Source organism: Coniophora puteana, assembly GCF_000271625.1.
Source record: "Coniophora puteana RWD-64-598 SS2 unplaced genomic scaffold CONPUscaffold_4, whole genome shotgun sequence".
Taxonomy (NCBI): domain Eukaryota; kingdom Fungi; phylum Basidiomycota; class Agaricomycetes; order Boletales; family Coniophoraceae; genus Coniophora; species Coniophora puteana.
This window is the reverse complement of record NW_006913056.1, coordinates 2,013,501-2,034,050: the sequence shown is the minus strand read 5'-3', so window position 1 is coordinate 2,034,050 and position 20,550 is coordinate 2,013,501. Positions and strand designations below refer to the sequence as shown.

Sequence of the window (20,550 nt, the reverse complement as noted above, 5' to 3'; positions counted from 1 at the left end):
ACGGGTTGGGTAGACTGTTGTTTTCATCGTGTGGCATGTTGTAGTAAAGTGGAGAGGATGTTTTGGAGGCGAAGTGCAACGCACCATTTGGGGAATCCGGGGAAGGACCGAATGGGAAAGTTTTGACGATATGTTGTCAAAGGCTTCGGAGCCGGAAGCAAGGTTTGGATAACCACTGACTCGCTGGTGACTCAGGGCAAATCAACAACACTTAACGCCTTGGATTTGCTCATCACAATGCATCATTCGAGGATTTGTTCGATCCTTGATTTGTCCAGTCCTTGAAGACGCGTAGAAACGCGTGAAACCGCGTCAACAGACTCGACCTAATAGCATCCGCTCCCACTGATAGGCAGGACTCAAGTACTCAGGTCTGACATCTGTAGGTCCCTAACCGGTGTGCCATGTATGCTGTCAGAATAGACTCACCATTGAACCAGGTAATACCCCTGATGATAGATTTGCACCTTCTTGCATCTGCTGTTCTTGTCGCCACTGCTGGCACAAGTCTCGTGCTCCACCTGCTCCTCGCACCTAAAGACAGTCAGATCAAGCTCCCCACAGCTACACCTGATGCGCTCTCAGAAAGTCCTGCTGGATCTCTCCGAGATGACCCATTTGACATAAGTCAACCTGAAGATACCATAGAGGGATACCCTATATATGAGGACAAATTTTGGGCCAAGGTAAGCGTACTTGTGCTATTTCAACTTATGCCGCATCATAAGCTTACATCCACCAGGTGAGACTTCGAAAGCATACGCTTTCAGCCACACTCGGTCTGGTCTTCGTTTTCCAAGAAGTGTCCTTGGGATGGTCCATCGTCGAACTCGACTTCGATATGATCACCGTCGACGTTTTGCTAACGGCCTATGCCATGTACACCTACATTTACGCTACTCGCTCCACGGTTCATACCACCATTGACTCCCATGTCAACTCCTTGATCCATCTCTCGGTGCTTACGCTGCTACCTTTTGTTCTTCTGCTAATTGTGTCTATCATCCCTTCTGGCCCACCGTTTGAAACGTCCATGTTACTATCCAGGGGCAAACTAGCATATTTCAAGTATATCGTGGAATTGCTCTGGCCTATCCTGTACTTTGTCGCTACTGTTGTGACTTGGACGACACCTTCCGGCCCGGCGTTGCATTTCCCACCTGAAGACATTTATCTTGACAAGACAGCCAAGCAGCGGACCGATCCCTCGCAGGACAACGTCTGCGGATACGTCAACGCGTCGAGTTGGAGCCAGGTGCTCTTCTCGTACACCACCAAGGTCGTCATGTTTGGCTATGCCTCACAGAGTCTCGAGATCAGCGACCTTCCCATCCTGCCTCTCGATATGCGCGGAGTGTATCTGTATACGAAGATGCAAAAAATAATGCAAAGCGTAAAGTTGCGCTGGGCAAAACCGGGATCTGGATGGCAACTCGGTTGGCGGATCTTCCGCGCCAACGCTGGATCTCTCATCGCGCTGGCATCGCTCTCCGCTGTCTCTGGGGTTTTGTGGTACACACCTCCGTTATTCTTGGAGCAGCTCGTGAAGTATCTCGAGTCGGACCCGGAGCGCAAAGACAGGAGTTGGGGATGGGCGCTTGTCGTTGGAATGTTCCTCTCTAATGCTCTGACTGTTCTGGGTGCGTTCTAAACTCTGGCTGGACAAGATAAAAACATGCTAAAAACGCCTTGTAGTGACGAGCCAGCTGTGGTCACTTTGCTCATCTGTCATTCAGTGCCGCATTCGATTGGAGTTGAACAGTATATTGTTCCAGAAGACACTCGTGCGGAAGGACGTTGCCTCCTCTGCCCCTCGTACTGGCGAAGACGGTAGCGATGGCGCAAAGAAGGACGAGGACGAGGACTTTGCGAGCAAGGCACAGATTATGACGTTGATGACGACCGACACGGATAGAGTTAGCGACTGCTCTCGCTCCATCTACTCTCTCGTTGGTAAGCTTAATGCATATTTTTGCCGTGTAAGTCAGACTGCTCATAGCGCATTAGATGTGCCCATCGAGCTTGTTATTGGTTCGCTCTACCTCTATAAACTACTCGGTAAATCCATCTTGATTTATGTTTCATACATAAGGAATCTCATCCACGGACCCAGGTGTATCATGCTTTGTCGGTCTTGCCTGCACAGTCGGGTTCTTGCCTATCAACAGTCTCTGTGCCAAGATAACAGTCCATGCGCAAGAAAAACTGATGAAGGCCCGCGACGAGCGTGTTTCTTTGATGAATGAGGTTCGTACAGCCAAGCTATATGTCGTACTCTCTTAACTCGAGAATAGATTTTGGGAGCCATCCGCATGCTCAAGGTAATTGAGATCAATACGCATCCATTATAGCCGTCTGATATCCATTATAGTTTATGGCATGGGAGCGAAGCTTCGAAAAGAAAGTACTCAAGGTCCGCGAGAAAGAATTAAAGGCTCAAAAAACCAGCTATATGATTGGCGTTCTTTTTGAGGCTGTTTGGTAAGTAAACCTCTGCACGCCTCTTGCTTAGTAAAGCTAATACTGTGTAGGGATGGTTCTCCAATTGTCGTCACCCTTGTCTCTTTCTGGCACTTTGCATTCGTTCGCCAGCAGACCCTGACTCCGTCTATTGCTTTTACTTCTGTAAGTTTAAGTCAGTCTATCGTTCGTATAATATCTCATGGACAATTGCGGTCGTCAGATCCTAGGTATGCCTTGCTCGAAACTGCACCGACTAGCTTCATCTAATGGAAGTTTACCAGTGTTCCAGGAAATGAAGTTTGCTCTGCACACTTTGCCAGAGCTGGCACTCAGCATCATGCAGGTATGCACAAATGTCCCTCAGCCCATGCATCCCAACTGACACCTCTTGCAGGCCTTTGTCTCCCTTCGTCGTATTGAGAAATATCTCAATGGCGCAGAGGTGGACGTTTCAAATCCAGAAGACCAACCCCAACATATCTCACTTCAAAACGCATCCATCACATGGCCTCAACATCGCGGTGTCAGTGCCAGCGCAACTTCTACGGCGCCACCCACCCCCCGGAATAAATTCGTCCTACATGACCTGTCGTTTACCCTTCCGCAAGGCGAGCTCTCGCTCATCTGCGGTAAGCTAGGAAGCGGGAAGAGCTTGATGTTGCTCGGTAAGGGGTATGCCATGGTTAATAGCGCCAGGAGCTAACTAGACTTCTACACAGCACTCCTAGGAGAAGCGGATGTTCTGACAGGACAACTCCATTGTCCTCGCTCTTCTCCAAATATTCTGGCTTATCTTGGCAAGGATCGTGTAGTCAAGAAGGAAGATTGGATCGTCAAAGGTGTCGTTGCTTACGTGCCTCAGGTATGCTACCGCCCCAAGTTTCTTTGGCCTCGTTTATAACTGTCCCCGGGTTATAGAGCGCGTGGCTTCGCAACGCTTCCATCAAAGGTTTGTCTTTTTCATTCCTGAAATGAAAAGACGACACAGTTAACTGAATTTATACAGATAATATTTTGTTTAATCTTCCTCTGGATGAGGAGCGTTATCAAAAGACGCTTGAGGTCAGTCAGATATAATCTATATTTGTGCCGCTTGCTGAGAGTCCCGTGTAGGCTTGTGCTCTGTTGAGTGATCTCCGGATCCTGGAAGACGGAGATGAGTCCGAAATTGGCGAGAAAGGGGCAAGTGGTTTTACAATGAGGCTATGAACCACCAAGTCTGATCTGGATTTCTCACTTTTAGGTTAACCTCTCCGGAGGCCAAAAAGCTCGAGGTGGGCACTTTAGATGACGATCCCCAAGGTTGGTTGTATTAACGCTACTTTAGTTTCACTGGCCCGAGCGGTCTACTCTCGTGCATCCGTAATTTTGTTGGACGACGTGCTTTCTGCAGGTGTGTCTCTTATTTTTTCTAGTGGAAAACATCTTCATAATTTCCTTCTTATAGTTGACGCGCATACCGCCCACCACCTATATCACGAATGTATCAAGGGAGAATTGATGCATGGCAGAACAATCGTCCTCGTGTCGCACCACGTTCAACTCGCCTCGTCCGGAGCTGGCTACGTCGTAGCACTTGACAATGGACGCGTCATCTTCCAAGGCGATCGGGACGCATTCCAAGCCTCGCCAGTCATGGACAGTTTGGCACATTCAGTGGCTATCAACGAAGACAAAGTAACGGAGGAAAAAGAGGGGCTGACTATCGAAGATCTTGAGGACGAACCTGAAACCTCGACTACCGGCAAGGGCTCCGAAGGCACTCCAACAGTTGCGGCAGGCGAAGGTGCCAAAGTGGAACATAAAGCTCCTCGCAAACTTATTGAAGAAGAAAAGCGCGTGGTCGGGCGCATTGGTCGAGACATATGGAAACTCTACGTCACTGCCTGTGGTGGTTCGATATACTGGACCATCTTCACGTTGTCCATGCTTGCAGGGGCTGTGAGCCCTGTCGTTGAGAACTGGTGGCTGAAGTACGTGAGCCGTTGTTTGTTGATGTATAGCAACCAACCGTCGACTTTTGTGCAGGACATGGTCAGGCGCAAGTGCCGAGGATACCGCCAGCAATGGAGTGGGTTACTACATGAGGATATATGCATTGGCAAGTAAGCAACTGGGGTCATCTTCCTCGTGCTGACTGTAATCTCAGGTTACACTTGTTGGCCTATGCTTCACGACTTTCCGTTATTTTATTGTCTGTAAGTACTCAAATCCCAAAGTTTGATGGTTAGAGTTAAGCTTATACACCAAATTATCAGATAGCGGCTCTATTACAGCGTCCACGAAGCTGTTCAAACGTGGGTATTTCGTCCTTACTACACATGCATGGAAGTAATAACATTCAAAAGGGATGCTGGAATCCGTCTTGTTCGCCGACATTCGCTTCCATGACACGGTATCTCGAGGTCGCCTGCTGAACCGATTTGGAAAAGACTTCGAAGGTAAATGTGGAGTCGTATCAATCACGTTCACTGTATAACTCTTTCCAACAGTAATTGACAGTCAGCTTGCTGATAACTTCGGCCGCTTTGTATGGTACGGCTTGGCTGTGGCGGCAATTGTTGTTACTGTCACCTATATCGGGGGCTGGGTGTTTGTCCCTGTAGCATGCGTGCTCGGGTGGATGTATTATCAAGGTCGGTGGTTGTGCCAGTGTAATGTGAAGACATTGAGCTAACATATGTTTAATCGCAGTTGCTAAGGTTTATGGCCAAACCTCACGCGACATGCGTAGACTAGGTAAGTATTGTATAAAGATGTTCTTTGAGCAAGACTGATGAACGGTCCGTGTGTAGACTCGGTCGCACGCTCACCTCTCTACTCCATCTACGGAGAAACAATCGCTGGAGTCACCGTAATCCGCGCGTTTGGTGCTTCGTCAAAGTTCCTGAGAGACATGATCCGATGCGCCGATACAGTAAGTTTATTATTTACCAGCATGGACCTTGACTCAACAAAATCCAGAACGCTAACCCGTTCTACTGGCTGTGGAGTGGTACTGGATAAAGCTTTTTTGTACGCTTACCACTTAACATGTTTTTGACAGTTAACCGCTGGGTTTCGACTCGCTTCAACCTGCTGTCTAGTGCATTGGTTTGCCTGACTGGCTTGGTTGCTGTTATATCGCCAAATATCTCAGCGGCGTTGGCTGGATTCGCACTTGCTTTCGCGACTAGCATCACGGGCAATGTAAGTTCTATCTCTTCGTTTAATGAACATCTCTTGCTAACCGGTCTATTTTGCAGATCCTTTACTTGGTGCGGAGGTTTGTTGGTGTAGAGCAGTCAATGGTATGTGTGTGCACAAAATATTGATACTAGTATAATTTTTGACGCAAAAGTTGTTCTCAGGTTGCGTTGGAAAGAGTCAAAGAGTTCTCAGAACTGAAGGCCGAAGCCCCCGAATTCATTGAACCTCGCCCGCCCGCTTCTTGGCCTGCACAAGGATCTGTTGTCTGCGAAGATCTCGTCATTCGCTATGCCGTATGTTTGATCCTTTATCGTATGTGCCAAATCACTAATGAGCTGTACAGCCTGACCTGCCAGACGTCTTGCATCACCTCAGCTTCGAAATCCGTCCGGGAGAAAAGGTGAGTAGAAACCGACGTTTCTGCATATTTACCAATCTTACTTGTTGGGCAGGTTGGTATCCTGGGACGTACAGGCTCTGGCAAGAGTACTTTGGCCCTGTCATTCTTCCGTTTCGTCGAAGCCACCGAAGGTCGTATTCTCGTGGATGGCATTGATATCTCCAAGATTGGTCTGAGTGACCTGCGGAGTGCACTCACAATCATTCCTCGTATGTGACACTCATTCCTTTTTACTGCAGCTTCAAAATCTTAACATTTTTGCAGAGGATCCTGTGATTCTGAGCGGCACATTACGCTCAACTCTCGATGTTTTCGGCGAATATGAAGACGCAGATATAGTATGCCTTCCCAACTGGTAACAATGTCTTACATTCGCTGACTCTTCGCCATAGTTTGAGGCTCTGAAACGCGTTCATCTCATTCCTTCGGACGAACGCGTGGTTGCTGAGGTAGCGGAATCCGAGGCTGCAAACGAGAATGTTTTCCGTAACCTCGACTCCCCTGTCTCGGAGGGTGGCGAGAACTTCTCGGCCGGGTAAGTGATCTTGGACGACTTCTTAGGTTCATGCTGACAGGAATGCAAAGAGAGAAGCAGTTATTGTGTATGGCGCGAGCAATCCTGAAGCGCTCGAAGGTGCTAGTTATGGACGAGGTGAGCCCTATTTGCTCCCATTGCGACGGTTTTTATTTAGACATTGTTTCTCACTATTAGGCAACTGCGAGGTAAATACAACTACCAATGTGTCCAATTATTTTTTGCTGAACACACCTCTAGCGTGGACTACGCCACCGACGAGCTTATCAGCAAGACGATCAGACAGTACGTTGCTTACTATGTTAAGTGAGGCATAGCTTAATTGTGTACCATTGCAGGGAATTCGCTTCCAGCACGATCATGACGATTGCGCACCGTCTCCGCACGGTCATCGATTACGATAGGGTATGCCGTCGAAATGTGCCTGCATATGCGATTGTTTGCTCACATCAAGCGTCCTCAGGTCATGGTTCTCGACGAAGGTCGTATCGTGGAGTTTGACAAGTAAGTGGGCGATCTGGGTTTCGGGACCATTCTGACTAGATAAACTCTATTTTCAGGCCTTCTTTGCTGCTAAGAGAGCATTCGTCCAAGTTCTATTCGCTGTGCAAGGCAACTGGGAAGAAAGAGTTTGGGGCGTTGAAGAAAATGGCTGGTCTCTAGATCCAGACCTTTTCTTGATAGCTTGTAATCTCGTAAAGAGTGTTGCACTTTAGTTCGGTATATGTAAACTACGACTCCTCTGTCATGTGAACCCAGTACTAGTGGTAGAGCTTAAGCTTCAGAATGAAACTTCGTTCGACAAGCCACAACATGCAATCTTGTTCTGTTGATGGTTAAAATTATAAATTGGAATCTAAGTTGTGTTCGCCACTATGTGCAGACTGGTCTACAAAGACTCTCAGCTTTATAGCAATGAGAAAATGTCCCTTCCTGGAATGCACTTTCTCCGAGAGTTTTGAGGAAATCACGGACCGAGGATGCGAATGCGGGATGGAGTTCGCACGCGTTTATTCGACGTGCTCCTACTTTCACCACCTCCGCTGACCACCTCCGCTGACCACCGCCGCGTCCCACTAGCTTTCCTCCTGGACGTCTGAACGTAGCCACCATGCCTTTCTACCAAATGCTATGCATTGCAAGTCACTACAGTGACTACGTACGCCTCTTTGTCTTTGTTGCACGCGCGCAAAAAGGCCCTAATGACGTCCGACTACGCAGAAACATATCAAAAACTTGGTGACTACGTCCGCACGACACGTCATGGATGCTGGGGGCGTCGTGCGCAACCTAGGGTACCAAGGTCACCGCACGCTTCCGCAGAGAATGAAGCGGAATAAGCAGATATACTCGGCCGGAGAGTGAGTGTCCATCCTATGTGCCTACCCCGCGCGCCTCCGCCTTTGCAAGGTTGGAATCTAACGCGTCGCGCTAGCTACTGGACAATGGACTTTGATGCCTCCCCAAACACTCAGCAAGCGCTGGCCTCACTCATGCGGCACGACCCGCGTGTCATCCGATACTCGATACTCAAGCTGGGTGAGAGAGCGGAGGAGGTGGCCACTACCCCGGAGAAGACGACGTTCCGGCCGACGACGTACGAACTCCCATCGCAGAAGCAAAAGGAGGAGGAGAAGAAGAGGTCGTGGAGGTGCGTATCTCAAACTCAGACTCATGCTTCCGTTGCGTGTATCCATTCCATGCCACATCATCTCTGATTGTTCCGCTCTCGCACCCAGTCAAGGACCGAGCGAACTGATCTAACCACCTCCACGCCCTGCAACGCCTCCGATTCGGTCTGGTGCATTCCCGGCTCGCTGTCGTCCGACGCCCTCCGGAGCAGCAGCGCGTGCATGCCCGCGGCCTTGGCGCCGTAGTAATCGCTATAGAGATCATTTTTTCATCAGCATATCACGTATGGCACTTCTAATGCACATCTTCACCCACCTTTCAAGTTCGTCCCCGACGTGCACACACTCCTCTGGAAGAATGGCCGGTGCTTCGCCGGTTTGTGGATTCCTCAGAGCCAGGCTGAATATGCTCGGGTTGGGCTTTTCAATGCCGGCTTCTTCGCTAAGAATTATGGGGTTTAACCAGGATGCAATTTGGAGGTCATCCAGGACTAGGCCTAGTTGTTGTTTTGGTTCAACTCGAGAGTTAAGTGTGCATGGTTTGAAGGTCTTACGCATTCTGGCATCGGTGTTGCTGACCATTGCAGTGCGAATATTCATATCATGAAACTCCTTCACTTGTGATGAAAGCTGTTTTCAGCCATTGACTTGCAACGAGACGAGACACGTACAGGCTGGTATCGTGTCATCATACAGCTTGTAGCCTTCACGCGAGCTGAAGCGCTTCAAAAGCCGGGGTACGATCTCCCCGAGGGAAGAGTCGACATCTATGGGACGATGATTGAGCGGGCTTTGCTTGAGACTATGGAAATATTACAGGCACCTCGAGGATCTGCGCCTGCGCCAATGGCTGTCCGCTTGATGACTTCGCCCCACCACCCGGAGGCAGCATTTTCTCCGGCGTACGCGGGCCGTTCTTTTTGGACGTCCCGCAAGGCTGAAACGAGACGCTGGTTAGGAAGTGCTCGTAAGGATGTTGATTAGGTCCTCGGGTGTGACATCATTACCTGTTTTGAAGGAGCGTTTCAGGGCATCTGGCTGGAGAGTGCCAAGATAAGGCCTGAAGGTGTTTGCGTACTGGACATAAATGGGGAGGCGAGGTGCTAGTGTTGTGTAGAGCGCATCAAAGGTGACTAGCTTGATTACCATGATGATGTTGGGAATGAGCGAATTGCAAGGAACTGAAGCCGGGACAAGCAGCCAATTGAAGCTGTCAAGAGAATTAGTTCCGAGTCCAGGAATAGGTTCTTGGCGCTTAGCGCGGTGTCGTATGTTGCAGGTCAGCCTGTTACATAACCCCGTTCCCTTCTCGCCCAGGGCCACACACGTCCTCACTCAAGAGAGGGCGAGTCCTTTGCTTGGTCCTCTTATCCACAGGATATGTTCGGACGCTCCATCGCTGACATCAGGACAAAACCCTAGTGACCCAGTACTAGTCCAGCTTGAACGTTGAACCCTAGTCCGGTCCACGCGCTAGCAGGCGTCTACTCGCCAGGTGCTTTCTGCGCTGCCTCCTCTCCAATCCCATTAAACGCTCGTTTGCCACGGGGCGTCTTGCTGTAGACCACCATGGCCGATTCTCCCGCTACTCCTCCCCCTGACCTCCAGTACATGCGCCGCACCCAGTCCCTCGGCGATCTCCCCTCTCAGACCGTGCAACACCCAAGTCGCGCCCGCGTGTCAGGCTCGCACCGCCCCTCGGAGCAGCTCAGCAGGGTTTCGGGGCCTCATTCGACCGGCGTACATACGCTCTCGGAAGGGTGAGTTGTTATTACTCCTATTATACTCGAGACTTATGTTATGCGGTGATAGAAGCCACGCGGATTGGTCGACAGCCGAGTCCCCTCAAGCAATAAATGGTTTGGAAAATGGGCATGGAGAAAGTGCAGCTGCGTCGATATCTAGTCAGCAGCCATGGCGCTCCAGGCTGAAGACGTTCTTTGGGTATGGTCCACATGCCACCAAGACGCGCAAAGCGCTTGTGTCATTGTGTGGCAATCTCGCCTATGGTATACTGCAAGTGAGTAAACATCTTGGATTGACCCAGATCAAAGGTGATGCTGATAGAAACCAGGTCATTGGCATCATTGTCGTGCTGAGCGTGGCTTCTGTCGTCAAAAGCCCAAAATCTGATCGATACCAAATAAGCACCTGCGACCGACCACTTGTGGCTTGGAATTGCATCTGGATAGCAAGGGTGTGCCTATCGTGTGTTCTTTCGTATTGGAATTACCTGCGGATGCGTGCTTCGTAAGTCTTTTGAAACTGCCCATGGCGTGTGACGGGGCTCAGGAATGTTATAGGGATGGCCCATCAGTCGATATCGAGTCCCCTCGCCCCCCTGACGAGCCTATCAGCACGAGCGCTCGCCGACAAGCGTCCAGACGATCAAACTCTAGTCCTGGCACATCTGCACCTGCACCTTCCCGTCGCTCGGAAGCTGGAAACCAGTCAGCTCCAAATCTCCCTCATTCTCAGCTTTACGCGCGGTATGCACTCTTATCGCAAGTCACAAATTACTGAGTAACCTAACATGACATATCTAGCCTCTCCTTGCTCTCCTCCATGCTCACTCTAACATGGTTTCTCACCGCTCACATTCTGGAGTACACATCAATCGAGTCCTGCCGATTGTCTTCTCCCCTGGTTTGGTGGCTCACATTCGGCGTCCTTTGTACAATGTATATCGTAGTCATGGAGGTTATCTTGTTCGGTCTCCTGGTGTTCATGATTCTTCCCTTCATTATGGTCCGTACCCCACTTGACTGCCCGTGAAGCCAATATTAACGTCCAGTATCAACAGTTATTCTACAGCATCGTCCTACTCTGCTTGGGGCGACACCCCTTGCAAAATCCGCACTACATAAAGCCCGAAATTGGGAAGCTGCCCAAGGCGCTCGTCGACCGCATCCCACTCGTAATCTACATCCCCACACCACCTGACGACAGCGCGTACTCGCACACGCTAGCTCTGCCGAAACCGGCGCATTCGTACCCGCCAAAACCACAAGGAAAGGCACTGCCTAGGAGACGTTTTGCATTTTTGCGGAGGGCAACGAAAAAGGACAAGGCTGGCAACCCCCTCGTCGGCGACGGGAAGAAGGCGCCAAAGGACAAGGAGTCAAAGGGCGCGAGCGAGGAGGAGACATGGGAGGACTTGTGGGAGGCGGCCGAGTACCCGTTCGTCCGGCTCGAAGGGAACCGCGCGGTCTGTGCGATTTGCCTGATGGACTTCGAAGAGCCGAAGCGGGTAGGAAAAGCGGACAAGGAGGCCGAGGCTGGAGCCGAAACGGGAGCTGAGGGAGAGGGCACGCTCGTACCCGCCGGTCAGGAGCCTACTACGGAGGGCGAGGTGCATATTCCCGTGGAGCGGATTACTGAGGAGGAAAGGGATGTGCCGCGGCTGGAGGATGCTGGAGAGGGACCGCAGCCGTTGCGGTTGCTTGCGTGTGGACATGTTTTCCACGTGAGTCGATTCTCTGCTTTCGGTGCGATGGGAGGGTACAATGAGCTGAACCATTGAACTTTCGCAGAAAACTTGCATCGATCCGTGGCTGACCGATGTGTCGGGGCGCTGCCCGGTCTGCCAGCGTCCGGTCGAGATCGAGGAGGACGAGAAGAAGTCGAAGCGGCGGCGGCGGCCTCGTCCGCCCCCCGAGGCTGAGGAGCCCTGATTGGCCGAGTCCTCGTGGGCTCGGAGTGCTGCATGGGACGATGTTTTGTGAATTTTCTGTTTTCGACTCTCGTGTCTGCTATGATGATGATGATGACGTTTGCAAATTCAATGTGTAACATAGTGCATTCTAAGATTCGGAACAATATTTGACGATATGTGGTTCGGGGAGTCATATGCCAGTCAGACGCTCGTTTGGAGATTCCATGGTGGCGCGCGTACATCCGGTTTATCTTTGTGGTGAGTCAAAGACGCAGGCCTGAAGATTGGATCTGGAATGACCTGACTCAAGACTCCACAAGCGTCTATATGCCGCCGGCTCGGACAAACTCCTCCATGGCCAGCAATTATGACGTCTGTCGTCATAGGGCTGTCATAAGTTTCCCTCTTCGGGGAGGCGTCCGAACCCTCCGATGACCCCAGTGCCCTCTCCAAGGAGCTCGATCAATTTTTGGCACCATCTCGCTCATACACTGGTGCTGGCGCGGAGGCGTCGCGCCAGACTTGCCTTCACCCTCGAACTAACCTGAAACAACCACTAAAAGTTATGCAGGGGCACAAACACGAAAATCCACCACCCGCGGAAACCAGCAACCTAAACTCACAGCACGAGAGCGACGAGTCGGACGCAACGACCGCGGCGGCTGCGGAGGGCGCGTATCCGGAGAACACGGTTGTGCCCGCCCCGCCAAAGCAGGTATTCGAGGACGACCGGCCGTTCACGCACGGTGCGCTCGACGCGGACGCGGGGACACGCGAGGCGCGGGGCGTCTACCTCAAGAATGTGGGGTACACGTTCTTGATGATCACGTTTATCGTCTGGGGCGTGCTTCCTATTTATTGGGCGTCGGTGGGTAGGATTATGGGGAATACGTGGAGGATGAAGGGGTGTGTTGTTGTAAGTTCGACCTATCTCTTCGAATCTTGCCGAGTCAAGCTGATTTGTCGGGTGCTTCCAATTGGCACATCATGTAGGATTTCGATGGCGGCGAGATCGGGCAGACCGTCACGTCGATGTACAGGAACATCTCGGGGATTTCTCAGCTGACTTGGCATATTCTTGATGCTGAGCAGTTTCCTGGCGGGCCGGCTCAGGTGGGCGACGCGGTCGTGGACGAGCAGTTCTGGATCGGAGTTGTAGGTGCGGCTTAATTTCCACTGGGGCGTGACAAGTACGCTTGTCTCATGCGTAGGATGGCTTCTTTAATGCAGTTGCACCGAACGCGACGAGGAATTTGAACGATGCCATCGACGCGGTCGATTCGTTTTATAACACCTCTCTCGCGCTGGCGGCGTATGTGGTCAGCGGGCGAAGTGAGAACGCATAGTTAGTGTTCCCTACGTCTCATCTGTCAGTGGTCCGTCCGCCTTCTGAGCTCATCTGCTTTAAGTCGAAATATCTTTGCCCCCATGGTATGATAGATATTACACAGGCTTATTCCATAGGAGCTAACCACACCACCATCGTTTTAGATCACCGACCAGATTCAAAAAGCATCTTAGCTATTCGCGGCAAAGTTCGTGCCCGCGCTGGCCTCCCGCCCAAATCTGCAGCAGTTGATGGCCGAGGCGCCGATGCTCGTGAGCCAACCACTAGGCGGAACCACGCGGGACGTCCGTCCGTTCGACTATGACGTGTACCTCGATATTCTCCAAGTTTCATCTGTTGTGTTGATGGACTCACTATTGACCACAGGGTATCTGCCGTGGACTTCGTGGGCATGCTCTACTTGCTCATCTTGGCGGTAAGTCTGGGCACGTTTGGATTGGGGACGTGCTAGGCTGACTCAATGTCTCGAGAATATCGTGATGGTGCGAACCAGCCGTTCATAGGGATGTAGTTTCCTCTCATCGTTGTTGCCTAGACATCGCTGCTCACGGCACTCGGTGGATCAGGCTACGCCCGTCGCTTGAAGCTTAGCTCAGTGATTGCGGTTAGGTTGCTTGTTCCGATAAGCATCTACTTTTTCGTAACTGTACGTTTCGTGGCCACCGTTATTAAACTTCATTGTCTCGTGCTGATGTCGTTTTATAGCTCCTGTACTGCGTCATGAGCGAGGCTTTCCAGGTGCCGTTTACTCGGAGGCGAGTAAAGATTTGCTAAGATGGAAGAACTCAAGCTCATCGAGTTTTAGATTCGGAAAATGGGGTTTCGTCATATATTGGATGCAATCCTGGGCCACGATGTGTGCCTTGTGAGTATTTCCTCCGCTACTCTTTTCTCAATCCCTCCCTCTGATGTAAACGCAAGGGGTCTCGCTGTCGAATCGGTCGTGACCCTGGTTACACTGAAATTTGTTCCGGTTTTCTTCATCTTGTGGCTTATTGGTGCGTACAGCAATTCTGCCCTCCTATCATATCTGATCCCTTATTCAACAAATGTTATTTATCTAGCCAATGTCGCTGTCGTATACTATCCCATCCAGACGCTACCCTGGATATTGCACTGGGGATATGCATCACCGTTTTACCAAGAGACCGAGACCGTACGCACGGTCATATTCAGCACGAAAAGCCACCGTAAGTCATCGGCACCGTAAACGAGCTCAAAGATCGCCGCGCGCTGAATCATTCGTATCGTTTGGCACGCCCTAGTCGGCAGGAACTTTGGGATCAACCTCGGCTGGATAGGGCTGTCTTGCATGACGCTGCCTGCGTTTCAGTGGTTCGCGCGTCGGCGAGAGGTGTGCGAGCTCGCGGCGAGCCGTCAGGCCGCGGAATCAGAGAAGGGGGATCCTTGAAGCTGATCCTTGGCTGATCCAGGCCACTCGGTGCTGCATTCATTTCTTGCCGAGTCTGGGCGTCCGATTGGTCTTCAGTTAATTATTTACCTTGCTTGACCTATTCAGTTGACTGCCATGGACGTTTTACTTGGCTGAGGCTCCTGTATACTACACCAATTGTAGCTTTAGTAAGGGTGATCTCCTTTTAGCACGGACTGCACGCTCCAATACCCTCTTGTATTACTTTGATACACCAAGAATACCAACAGGAAAACTCTCATGTTAGTGTAGCTAGAGATAAATTCAAGAGAATGAAATTGACTAGTTTTAACTGCGAAGGACAAAACGTTCGTACGGTTCCTTCGACTGAAACTTCGAGTTGGTTAAAGTTCCCACGGTCGGTTCCGAAACACTGGCACAACTCTCCTTTAACTCAAACACCGACTCTCCTCAAGTCGACCCTTTCTGAATCTGTTGAACACGCAGCTTGATCCGAAACTACATTCAAGTTCACCAGCCCCTTGCTAGTGAATTACTATGGGGCCATTCTATGCGTCCTCGGCGACTCTCAAACGCACTGGAACCAATCAACCCTCATGGATGTCAGGGGATTGTGTTGTCTCCAAGTCCTCTCCTTACCACTGGTGACACATTCATGTCATTATGATGCGGCACGCCTAGGATCCTGACGTCTGTTCACTCTCCTTGGGAACACTCCATTTCCCTAAGTTGACTTTTTCGTAGAGGATATAAAGCTCTCTCCGTGTCGAGGGGTTTGAAATCACTGCATTCTCTAACACCCTCTTGTCTATTCTACTACCCACACTCAACATGCTCTGCACCTTAACGGCAACGCTCAAACGCGTCTTTACCTCTCGACGCAAATATCAGAATCTCCGACTACTTGAAGTAAGTGATGCACCTGTTCCCCCATACATGCATTCGTCTAACCGTTAACCAGCGGGAAGATCTCCATGTAGAGGAGATCGAGCTGCACGCACCAGAAACGATGGAGTACGAGGAACTTCGTCACTGGGCCGACGCCCTGTCTGGCTTAGTCTGCGTACGAGGATGCGCATGCATCTTCTGCACACGACGACCCCAGGTAAGCCACCTTTCGCCATCTCGTTTGAGGATTATATCTCAACAATCTTGTGAAGATCGAGGATGAAATAGAAAGACGTCGTCGCCGCACCGGAACCCGCGACGGACGTACCCCGTGGGAGAGGCGGGCCCGAGGCATTGAAACCGTCGTGCCGCCCACGCAGTCGATCATGCAAGTTCTCTATCCTCCCGAGCTCACTCGGAGCCCCACGCAAAGGCACGCGCTCGACCCGCCGCCCCCCTACTATCCTCGAGTAGAAGACGAGAACGGCTCGCGGAGCTCGAGAGCCGAGTCGGCCCGCCACAGGTCCTTCCTCGATATGGACGACGACTCTATGTCCTCCGAGTCCTACGCATCCAGCGCGAGCTCCAGCTCCGGCTCTGCGGCGCCGACCTCTCAAGAGGAGGACGATGAGGACAACCGGCCGCTCGCAGCCGTCATGGCCGACTTGCGCGCCAGATCAGCGTCGCAGAGGCGCCAAGGACCGCTCACCACGCCGCCGAGAGGGTCGACCGCGCTCGTGCTCTCCGGCGGAGCTCCTCCCCCTTCCCCTCGGGCGGAAGAGATGAGGCGCTGGCGCTGCGGTCTTGGTATCAGCACGGACAACAACCCGGGAGCCCCTCCCGAGTACAGCCGCTACGACCCCTCTGCGCGGCCGCGGTTCCCCACTGCGGCGGATATTCTGGGGCCCTATCCGTCGATGTCGGCGCTGTATGTCAGTAGCCATTGAAGACACTCGTTGATGAAGATGTGATATGTGAACATGGACACGGACTTGGAAAGACAATGTAATTTAACGGATCGATATCATGTTTCTGAATAGTACCCCCTGCATTGTATGACTATTAACACTGGAATTTATCAATTCTATGCCCTATACGAATGTGCGAGAAAGCTTTCTGAACTGTCCATACCTTTTCTGGCTCAAGGCTTAAAACTCCTGTGGCGATTTCATTCAACCCTCCAAGGTCTCGGCGTGGACGTGAAAGAAGATGTCGTCATCCGCGACCTCCGCATCGTCGATGTTGGCCCGCACACGTGATCGTGCCGGTGAGCTCAGCGAAATTTCGCGTCCGTCCCGGCAGAACGCAAGGGGCCCGACGCCATCCCGGAGGCTTGGGTTGACGTCCACATTATTTAATACTCAGCTCGTCGTTCTCCCAGACTGCCACCTTTCCCACTGACGATGCTCTCTAGACTTCCGCGTTCCTCGACCGTCGCCCGATGCTGCAGGCAGTATGCTACCGTCCAGTCTTCAAGGTATCCGGGGAAAACGTGCGTCCTGCTCTTGCACTTCTGGCTCGAACGAATCTCATGTCGTCTGTAGTCCCACAGGTTTGTGCTGTATACTCACACCTTGTCTCTGCCTAAACTTGCCATGTAGCCGTTGTCATGCTTAACATGGGCGGCCCCTCGACCGTATGTTCTCCTATGCATATACACTCGACTCGACTAACGCCGCCTGGACGTTGCAGGTCCCCGAGACACACGACTTTCTCAAAAACCTCTTCATGGACGGCGACCTCATCCCCCTCCCCTTCCAGCGCGTGCTCGCACCCATCATCGCCAGGCGCCGCACGCCCCAAATCGAAAAGCAGTACGCGGACATAGGCGGCGGCTCGCCCATCCTGCGCTACACCGAGTTCCAGGGCGAGAAGATGTGTGAGCTCCTCGACGAGCTGCACCCCGAGACTGCGCCGCACAAGAACTACACCGCGTTCCGGTACGCGAACCCGCTCACGACCGAGACGGCGAGGCGGATGAAAGAGGACGGCGTGAGGCGGGCGGTCGCGTTCACGCAGTATCCGCAGTACAGCTGCAGTACCACCGGGAGCAGTCTGAATGAGATATTCCGGAGAGGGCGGGCAGGGGAGATTGGCGATATTGAGTGGAGCGTCATTGACCGGTGGGGGACGCATCCCGGGTTCGTGGAGGTTAGTGCCACAAACGAGATGTTTTGTCAACTGCTCACAGAGATGCGTGTACAGGCCGTCGCTCAAAACATCGAAGCGACCCTTTCTCAGTACGAGCCATCCAAACGGAAAGACGTCGTTCTCCTCTTCTCGGCACACTCGCTGCCCATGTCTGTGGTGAACCGGGGAGATCCCTACGTCCCGGAGGTCTCGGCCTCGGTGAGCGCCGTCATGGACCGACTGGGGCACTCGAATCCGTACCGCCTGGTCTGGCAGTCTCAGGTGGGGCCTTCGGCCTGGATGGGCATGCAGACTGGAGAGGCAGTCAAGGGTCTGGCGCGCCTGGGTAGGAAGAACGTTGTGCTCGTGCCGATTGCTTTCACGAGCGATCATATCGAGACGCTGTACGAGATCGACTTGGAGTATATCCATGAAGGCAAAGAGGTGCGTCACCGGGTGTCTATCGACTGCATCCCCTGGTTTTGATTTCCTTTCATTAGCTTGGTATGGATATTCGGAGAGCGGAGTCATTAAACGAGTCGCCCGTATTTATTCGCGCGCTGGCTGATATTGTCACGAAACATCTCAAGGACTATTCTGCAGGGAAGGGTCCTACGAGTGTGCAGCTGGACCTTCGGTGTCCGGGGTGCACCAATGTTACTTGTGCCCAGCAGAAAAGCTGGTTCGCGCGCGGCGGTCGTTGACAATGTAGTCGCTCTACTTATTGATAGACATGAACGATAATATGAATGTTGCGTGAGGCTGTGTGAGGTTATCAACGTTGGGCAATTCAGACTCAGCAGAACGCGAGTCTCTCCACGAACGATACACGCGTTACATGCCATGATCTTGTCATAGCTTTATAGCTCTCTCCATCACTCCTTGTCCCGACATGTCCTCCCCATCCCCGACCATCGTCTCCGCACCGGGCAAGGTCCTCGTCGCCGGCGGCTATCTCGTCCTCGACCCTGCCTACCGCGGCGTCGTCGTTTCGACGTCGTCCAGATTCTACTCCGTGGTGCAGGATGCCGCGGGCGGCGCTGCTGCTAACCGCATCGTGGTGCGATCGCCCCAGTTTACCGATGCGGCATGGCAGTACGATGTCGGCTTTGAGGGAGGCTTGGTTAGCGTCGAGCCGTCCAGTGGGAGGTGAGTGTGAACCGTGCAGGGTTGTGTCATGGAGATTCATTCGGTGTTGCGTGGTAGTGCGAGCAAGAACAAGTTCGTGCATCTGGCGCTGCTGCACACGCTCAAGCTCATCGCGGAAATTCGGGAGTCCAAGGGCGCTGCTACAGAGCCGCTGGCTGCGGCGCTCACTTCCGGCATCGACATCGCCATCGTCGGGGACAACGACTTTTACTCGCAGCGGGAAAAGGTGCGCTCCCCCACCACCCCCATCTCATCTGCCCTCCGATGTACTCACACTCACCCACCTCAGCTCTCCTCGCTCGGCCTACAACCCACACTCTCAGACCTCTCCTCGCTCCCACCATTCAGCCCCATCGGCGTCCCGCTCGCCTCGGTGCACAAGACCGGGCTCGGGTCCTCGGCCGCCCTAATCACATCGCTCGTGTCCGCGCTACTGCTGCACCTCCGCGCGATCGACGCGGAGCGCTTCGCAGACGGCGCGAGCGCGGACCGGCGGCTGGCGCACCACGCCGCGCAGTTCGTGCACTGTCTCGCGCAGGGCAAGGTCGGGAGCGGGTTCGATGTCGCCGCGGCGATCTTTGGGAGCCACATGTACAAGCGGTTTGGTGAGGGGGTGATTCGGCCGCTGTTGGGGATGGAGGGCGCGCAGGTGCGTTGAGTTTGAGGGAATTCAAAGTTGGAGGGAGTGCGTGTGTGCTCACTGGGGTCGATGGGTTTAGCTCGCAACGGAGAAGCTGTATCCGGTGTTGTCGCCGACGAACACGGCGTGGGACTATGTCGCGGAGTCGTTCACGCTGCCGCCTTTTGTACGGCTCATTCTCGGGGACGTTTCCATCGGGAGCGAGACGCCGTCGATGGTCAAGGACGTGTTGAGGTGGCGGAGCGCGAGCGGGACCGCGGAAGCAGGTATGGCGCCGTTTCGAGATTTCCCGGCTGTTCGTGTGTTCACCATCCCCGGGCAGCTAACGTGTTGTGGAACGAGATCAACGAGTCGAACCAGGGGCTTGCGAATGCGCTGCAGAAGTTGACGTATCTGGCGTCGCAGATACGCGACGAGTACGAGGCGACCGTTACTGAGCTGTCGTCGTTGCCGCCGTCGGAGGTAGTCTCACGAGTCTTTGGCATTGTCGTTCGTGGGCTGACGACTGAGTTGTGCAGTGGTCGCCTAAACACGGCGTGACGCCCCTGCAGACGCCCGATGGATCAAGGACAGTCGCAGCGGGGCTGTATGAGGTCCACCAAATTAGCGAAGTGAGCAGTACATCCGATCTCTCCCATGCATCATCGAACGCTCATAACGCGACCAGAACATCCGGAAACTCATGCGGACGATGGGCCAAGCAGCCAAAGTCGACATCGAGCCCCCGGAGCAGACGCGGCTGCTGGACACTTGCATGTCGATAGACGGCGTCGTGGGCGGCGGGGTCCCCGGAGGTGAGCGACCACCTGCATTTACCGCGCTGAATCTATCGGTATGCTCATAACGACGATAATAATAATAATAAAAACATGGATAGCCGGCGGATACGACGCTATCTGGCTGCTCGTCCTCGACCCGCCCGCCGCGGCGGACCCGCCCGTCGCGCGCGTGGAGAGGGCGTGGAGCGAGTACGAGAGGGCCAACGCGGGCGTGAGCGTCTCGCCGCTGCTCGCGCGGGAGAGCGAGGAGCAGGGCGCGCGCGTCGAGGCGCTCGGCGGGGTGCCTGGGCTCAGGGACGCCGTTGCCGCTCGATGAGGCGTCATGCTGACGGGCCGGTTTTTACGACGCT

The 20,550-nt window shown here is 52.9% G+C and overlaps 7 protein-coding genes across 7 annotated transcripts; 6 read left to right on the top strand and 1 right to left on the bottom strand.

The window, feature by feature from the left end:
• The first annotated feature begins 256 nt into the window (after window positions 1-256).
• Window positions 257-7,395, top strand: CONPUDRAFT_81250 (multidrug resistance-associated ABC transporter). The gene is made up of 40 exons (XM_007768359.1): window positions 257-382; window positions 441-686; window positions 743-1,640; window positions 1,696-1,953; window positions 2,008-2,058; window positions 2,114-2,247; window positions 2,295-2,321; window positions 2,372-2,481; window positions 2,532-2,625; window positions 2,684-2,690; window positions 2,745-2,806; window positions 2,858-3,128; window positions 3,183-3,325; window positions 3,382-3,412; window positions 3,470-3,525; window positions 3,577-3,645; window positions 3,707-3,737; window positions 3,791-3,856; window positions 3,911-4,436; window positions 4,492-4,564; window positions 4,613-4,661; window positions 4,722-4,760; window positions 4,812-4,904; window positions 4,956-5,099; window positions 5,158-5,202; window positions 5,259-5,380; window positions 5,428-5,458; window positions 5,510-5,652; window positions 5,709-5,753; window positions 5,814-5,945; window positions 5,996-6,052; window positions 6,105-6,261; window positions 6,317-6,390; window positions 6,445-6,587; window positions 6,638-6,704; window positions 6,765-6,775; window positions 6,828-6,872; window positions 6,926-6,992; window positions 7,051-7,091; window positions 7,148-7,395. Exons 2-40 carry the CDS (start codon window positions 453-455, stop codon window positions 7,248-7,250), a joined length of 4,749 nt encoding a protein of 1,582 aa, XP_007766549.1. The 5' UTR covers window positions 257-382; window positions 441-452; the 3' UTR covers window positions 7,251-7,395.
• Window positions 7,396-7,698: 303 nt separating this feature from the next.
• CONPUDRAFT_19434 (uncharacterized protein) lies at window positions 7,699-8,176 on the top strand (the record flags this gene model as incomplete). The annotated part of the gene is made up of 3 exons (XM_007768080.1): window positions 7,699-7,746; window positions 7,809-7,948; window positions 8,023-8,176. Coding segments are annotated over 3 exons (342 nt in total), but the record flags the coding sequence as incomplete, so codon positions are not given.
• Window positions 8,177-8,269: 93 nt separating this feature from the next.
• On the bottom strand, window positions 8,270-9,367 carry CONPUDRAFT_136329 (HAD-like protein; the record flags this gene model as incomplete). Its single annotated transcript, XM_007768849.1, has 6 exons — window positions 8,270-8,470; window positions 8,535-8,715; window positions 8,773-8,835; window positions 8,890-8,985; window positions 9,042-9,155; window positions 9,226-9,367. 6 exons carry the CDS (start codon window positions 9,365-9,367, stop codon window positions 8,296-8,298), a joined length of 771 nt encoding a protein of 256 aa, XP_007767039.1. The 3' UTR covers window positions 8,270-8,295.
• A 178-nt stretch (window positions 9,368-9,545) lies between these two features.
• CONPUDRAFT_121703 (uncharacterized protein) lies at window positions 9,546-12,060 on the top strand. Its single transcript, XM_007768848.1, has 7 exons — window positions 9,546-9,978; window positions 10,031-10,238; window positions 10,293-10,468; window positions 10,522-10,707; window positions 10,765-10,966; window positions 11,022-11,684; window positions 11,752-12,060. The coding sequence occupies exons 1-7, from the start codon at window positions 9,788-9,790 to the stop codon at window positions 11,890-11,892; spliced, it is 1,767 nt and encodes a 588-aa protein (XP_007767038.1). The 5' UTR covers window positions 9,546-9,787; the 3' UTR covers window positions 11,893-12,060.
• Window positions 12,061-12,081: 21 nt separating this feature from the next.
• Window positions 12,082-14,946, top strand: CONPUDRAFT_101913 (uncharacterized protein). Its single transcript, XM_007768847.1, has 14 exons — window positions 12,082-12,131; window positions 12,194-12,789; window positions 12,867-13,032; window positions 13,104-13,218; window positions 13,283-13,304; window positions 13,395-13,528; window positions 13,588-13,636; window positions 13,692-13,703; window positions 13,757-13,867; window positions 13,927-13,964; window positions 14,021-14,086; window positions 14,143-14,219; window positions 14,286-14,411; window positions 14,487-14,946. Exons 2-14 carry the CDS (start codon window positions 12,439-12,441, stop codon window positions 14,630-14,632), a joined length of 1,413 nt encoding a protein of 470 aa, XP_007767037.1. The 5' UTR covers window positions 12,082-12,131; window positions 12,194-12,438; the 3' UTR covers window positions 14,633-14,946.
• Window positions 14,947-17,111: 2,165 nt separating this feature from the next.
• On the top strand, window positions 17,112-18,336 carry CONPUDRAFT_51964 (ferrochelatase; the record flags this gene model as incomplete). The annotated part of the gene is made up of 4 exons (XM_007768122.1): window positions 17,112-17,138; window positions 17,195-17,653; window positions 17,708-18,076; window positions 18,133-18,336. The coding sequence occupies 4 exons, from the start codon at window positions 17,112-17,114 to the stop codon at window positions 18,334-18,336; spliced, it is 1,059 nt and encodes a 352-aa protein (XP_007766312.1).
• Window positions 18,337-18,524: 188 nt separating this feature from the next.
• Window positions 18,525-20,516, top strand: CONPUDRAFT_51932 (Phosphomevalonate kinase; the record flags this gene model as incomplete). The annotated part of the gene is made up of 8 exons (XM_007768120.1): window positions 18,525-18,781; window positions 18,839-19,007; window positions 19,071-19,430; window positions 19,513-19,687; window positions 19,744-19,886; window positions 19,940-20,032; window positions 20,089-20,215; window positions 20,299-20,516. 8 exons carry the CDS (start codon window positions 18,525-18,527, stop codon window positions 20,514-20,516), a joined length of 1,542 nt encoding a protein of 513 aa, XP_007766310.1.
• Between the last annotated feature and the right edge of the window lie 34 nt (window positions 20,517-20,550).

Bases quoted from the DNA above. Each gene is read 5' to 3' on its own strand.
- CONPUDRAFT_81250 (XM_007768359.1), top strand. From the start codon at position 453: ATGATAGATTTGCACCTTCTTGCATCTGCTGTTCTTGTCGCCACTGCT. The intron at 2,322-2,371 runs GTAATTGAGATC...TATCCATTATAG, and splicing joins GAGCCATCCGCATGCTCAAG to TTTATGGCATGGGAGCGAAG. The intron at 6,391-6,444 runs GTATGCCTTCCC...TCTTCGCCATAG, and splicing joins AATATGAAGACGCAGATATA to TTTGAGGCTCTGAAACGCGT.
- CONPUDRAFT_121703 (XM_007768848.1), top strand. From the start codon at position 9,788: ATGGCCGATTCTCCCGCTACTCCTCCCCCTGACCTCCAGTACATGCGC. The intron at 10,967-11,021 runs GTCCGTACCCCA...CAGTATCAACAG, and splicing joins TGATTCTTCCCTTCATTATG to TTATTCTACAGCATCGTCCT. The intron at 11,685-11,751 runs GTGAGTCGATTC...GAACTTTCGCAG, and splicing joins CGTGTGGACATGTTTTCCAC to AAAACTTGCATCGATCCGTG.
- CONPUDRAFT_101913 (XM_007768847.1), top strand. From the start codon at position 12,439: ATGCAGGGGCACAAACACGAAAATCCACCACCCGCGGAAACCAGCAAC. The intron at 13,868-13,926 runs GTACGTTTCGTG...GTCGTTTTATAG, and splicing joins GCATCTACTTTTTCGTAACT to CTCCTGTACTGCGTCATGAG. The intron at 13,965-14,020 runs GTTTACTCGGAG...AAGCTCATCGAG, and splicing joins AGCGAGGCTTTCCAGGTGCC to TTTTAGATTCGGAAAATGGG.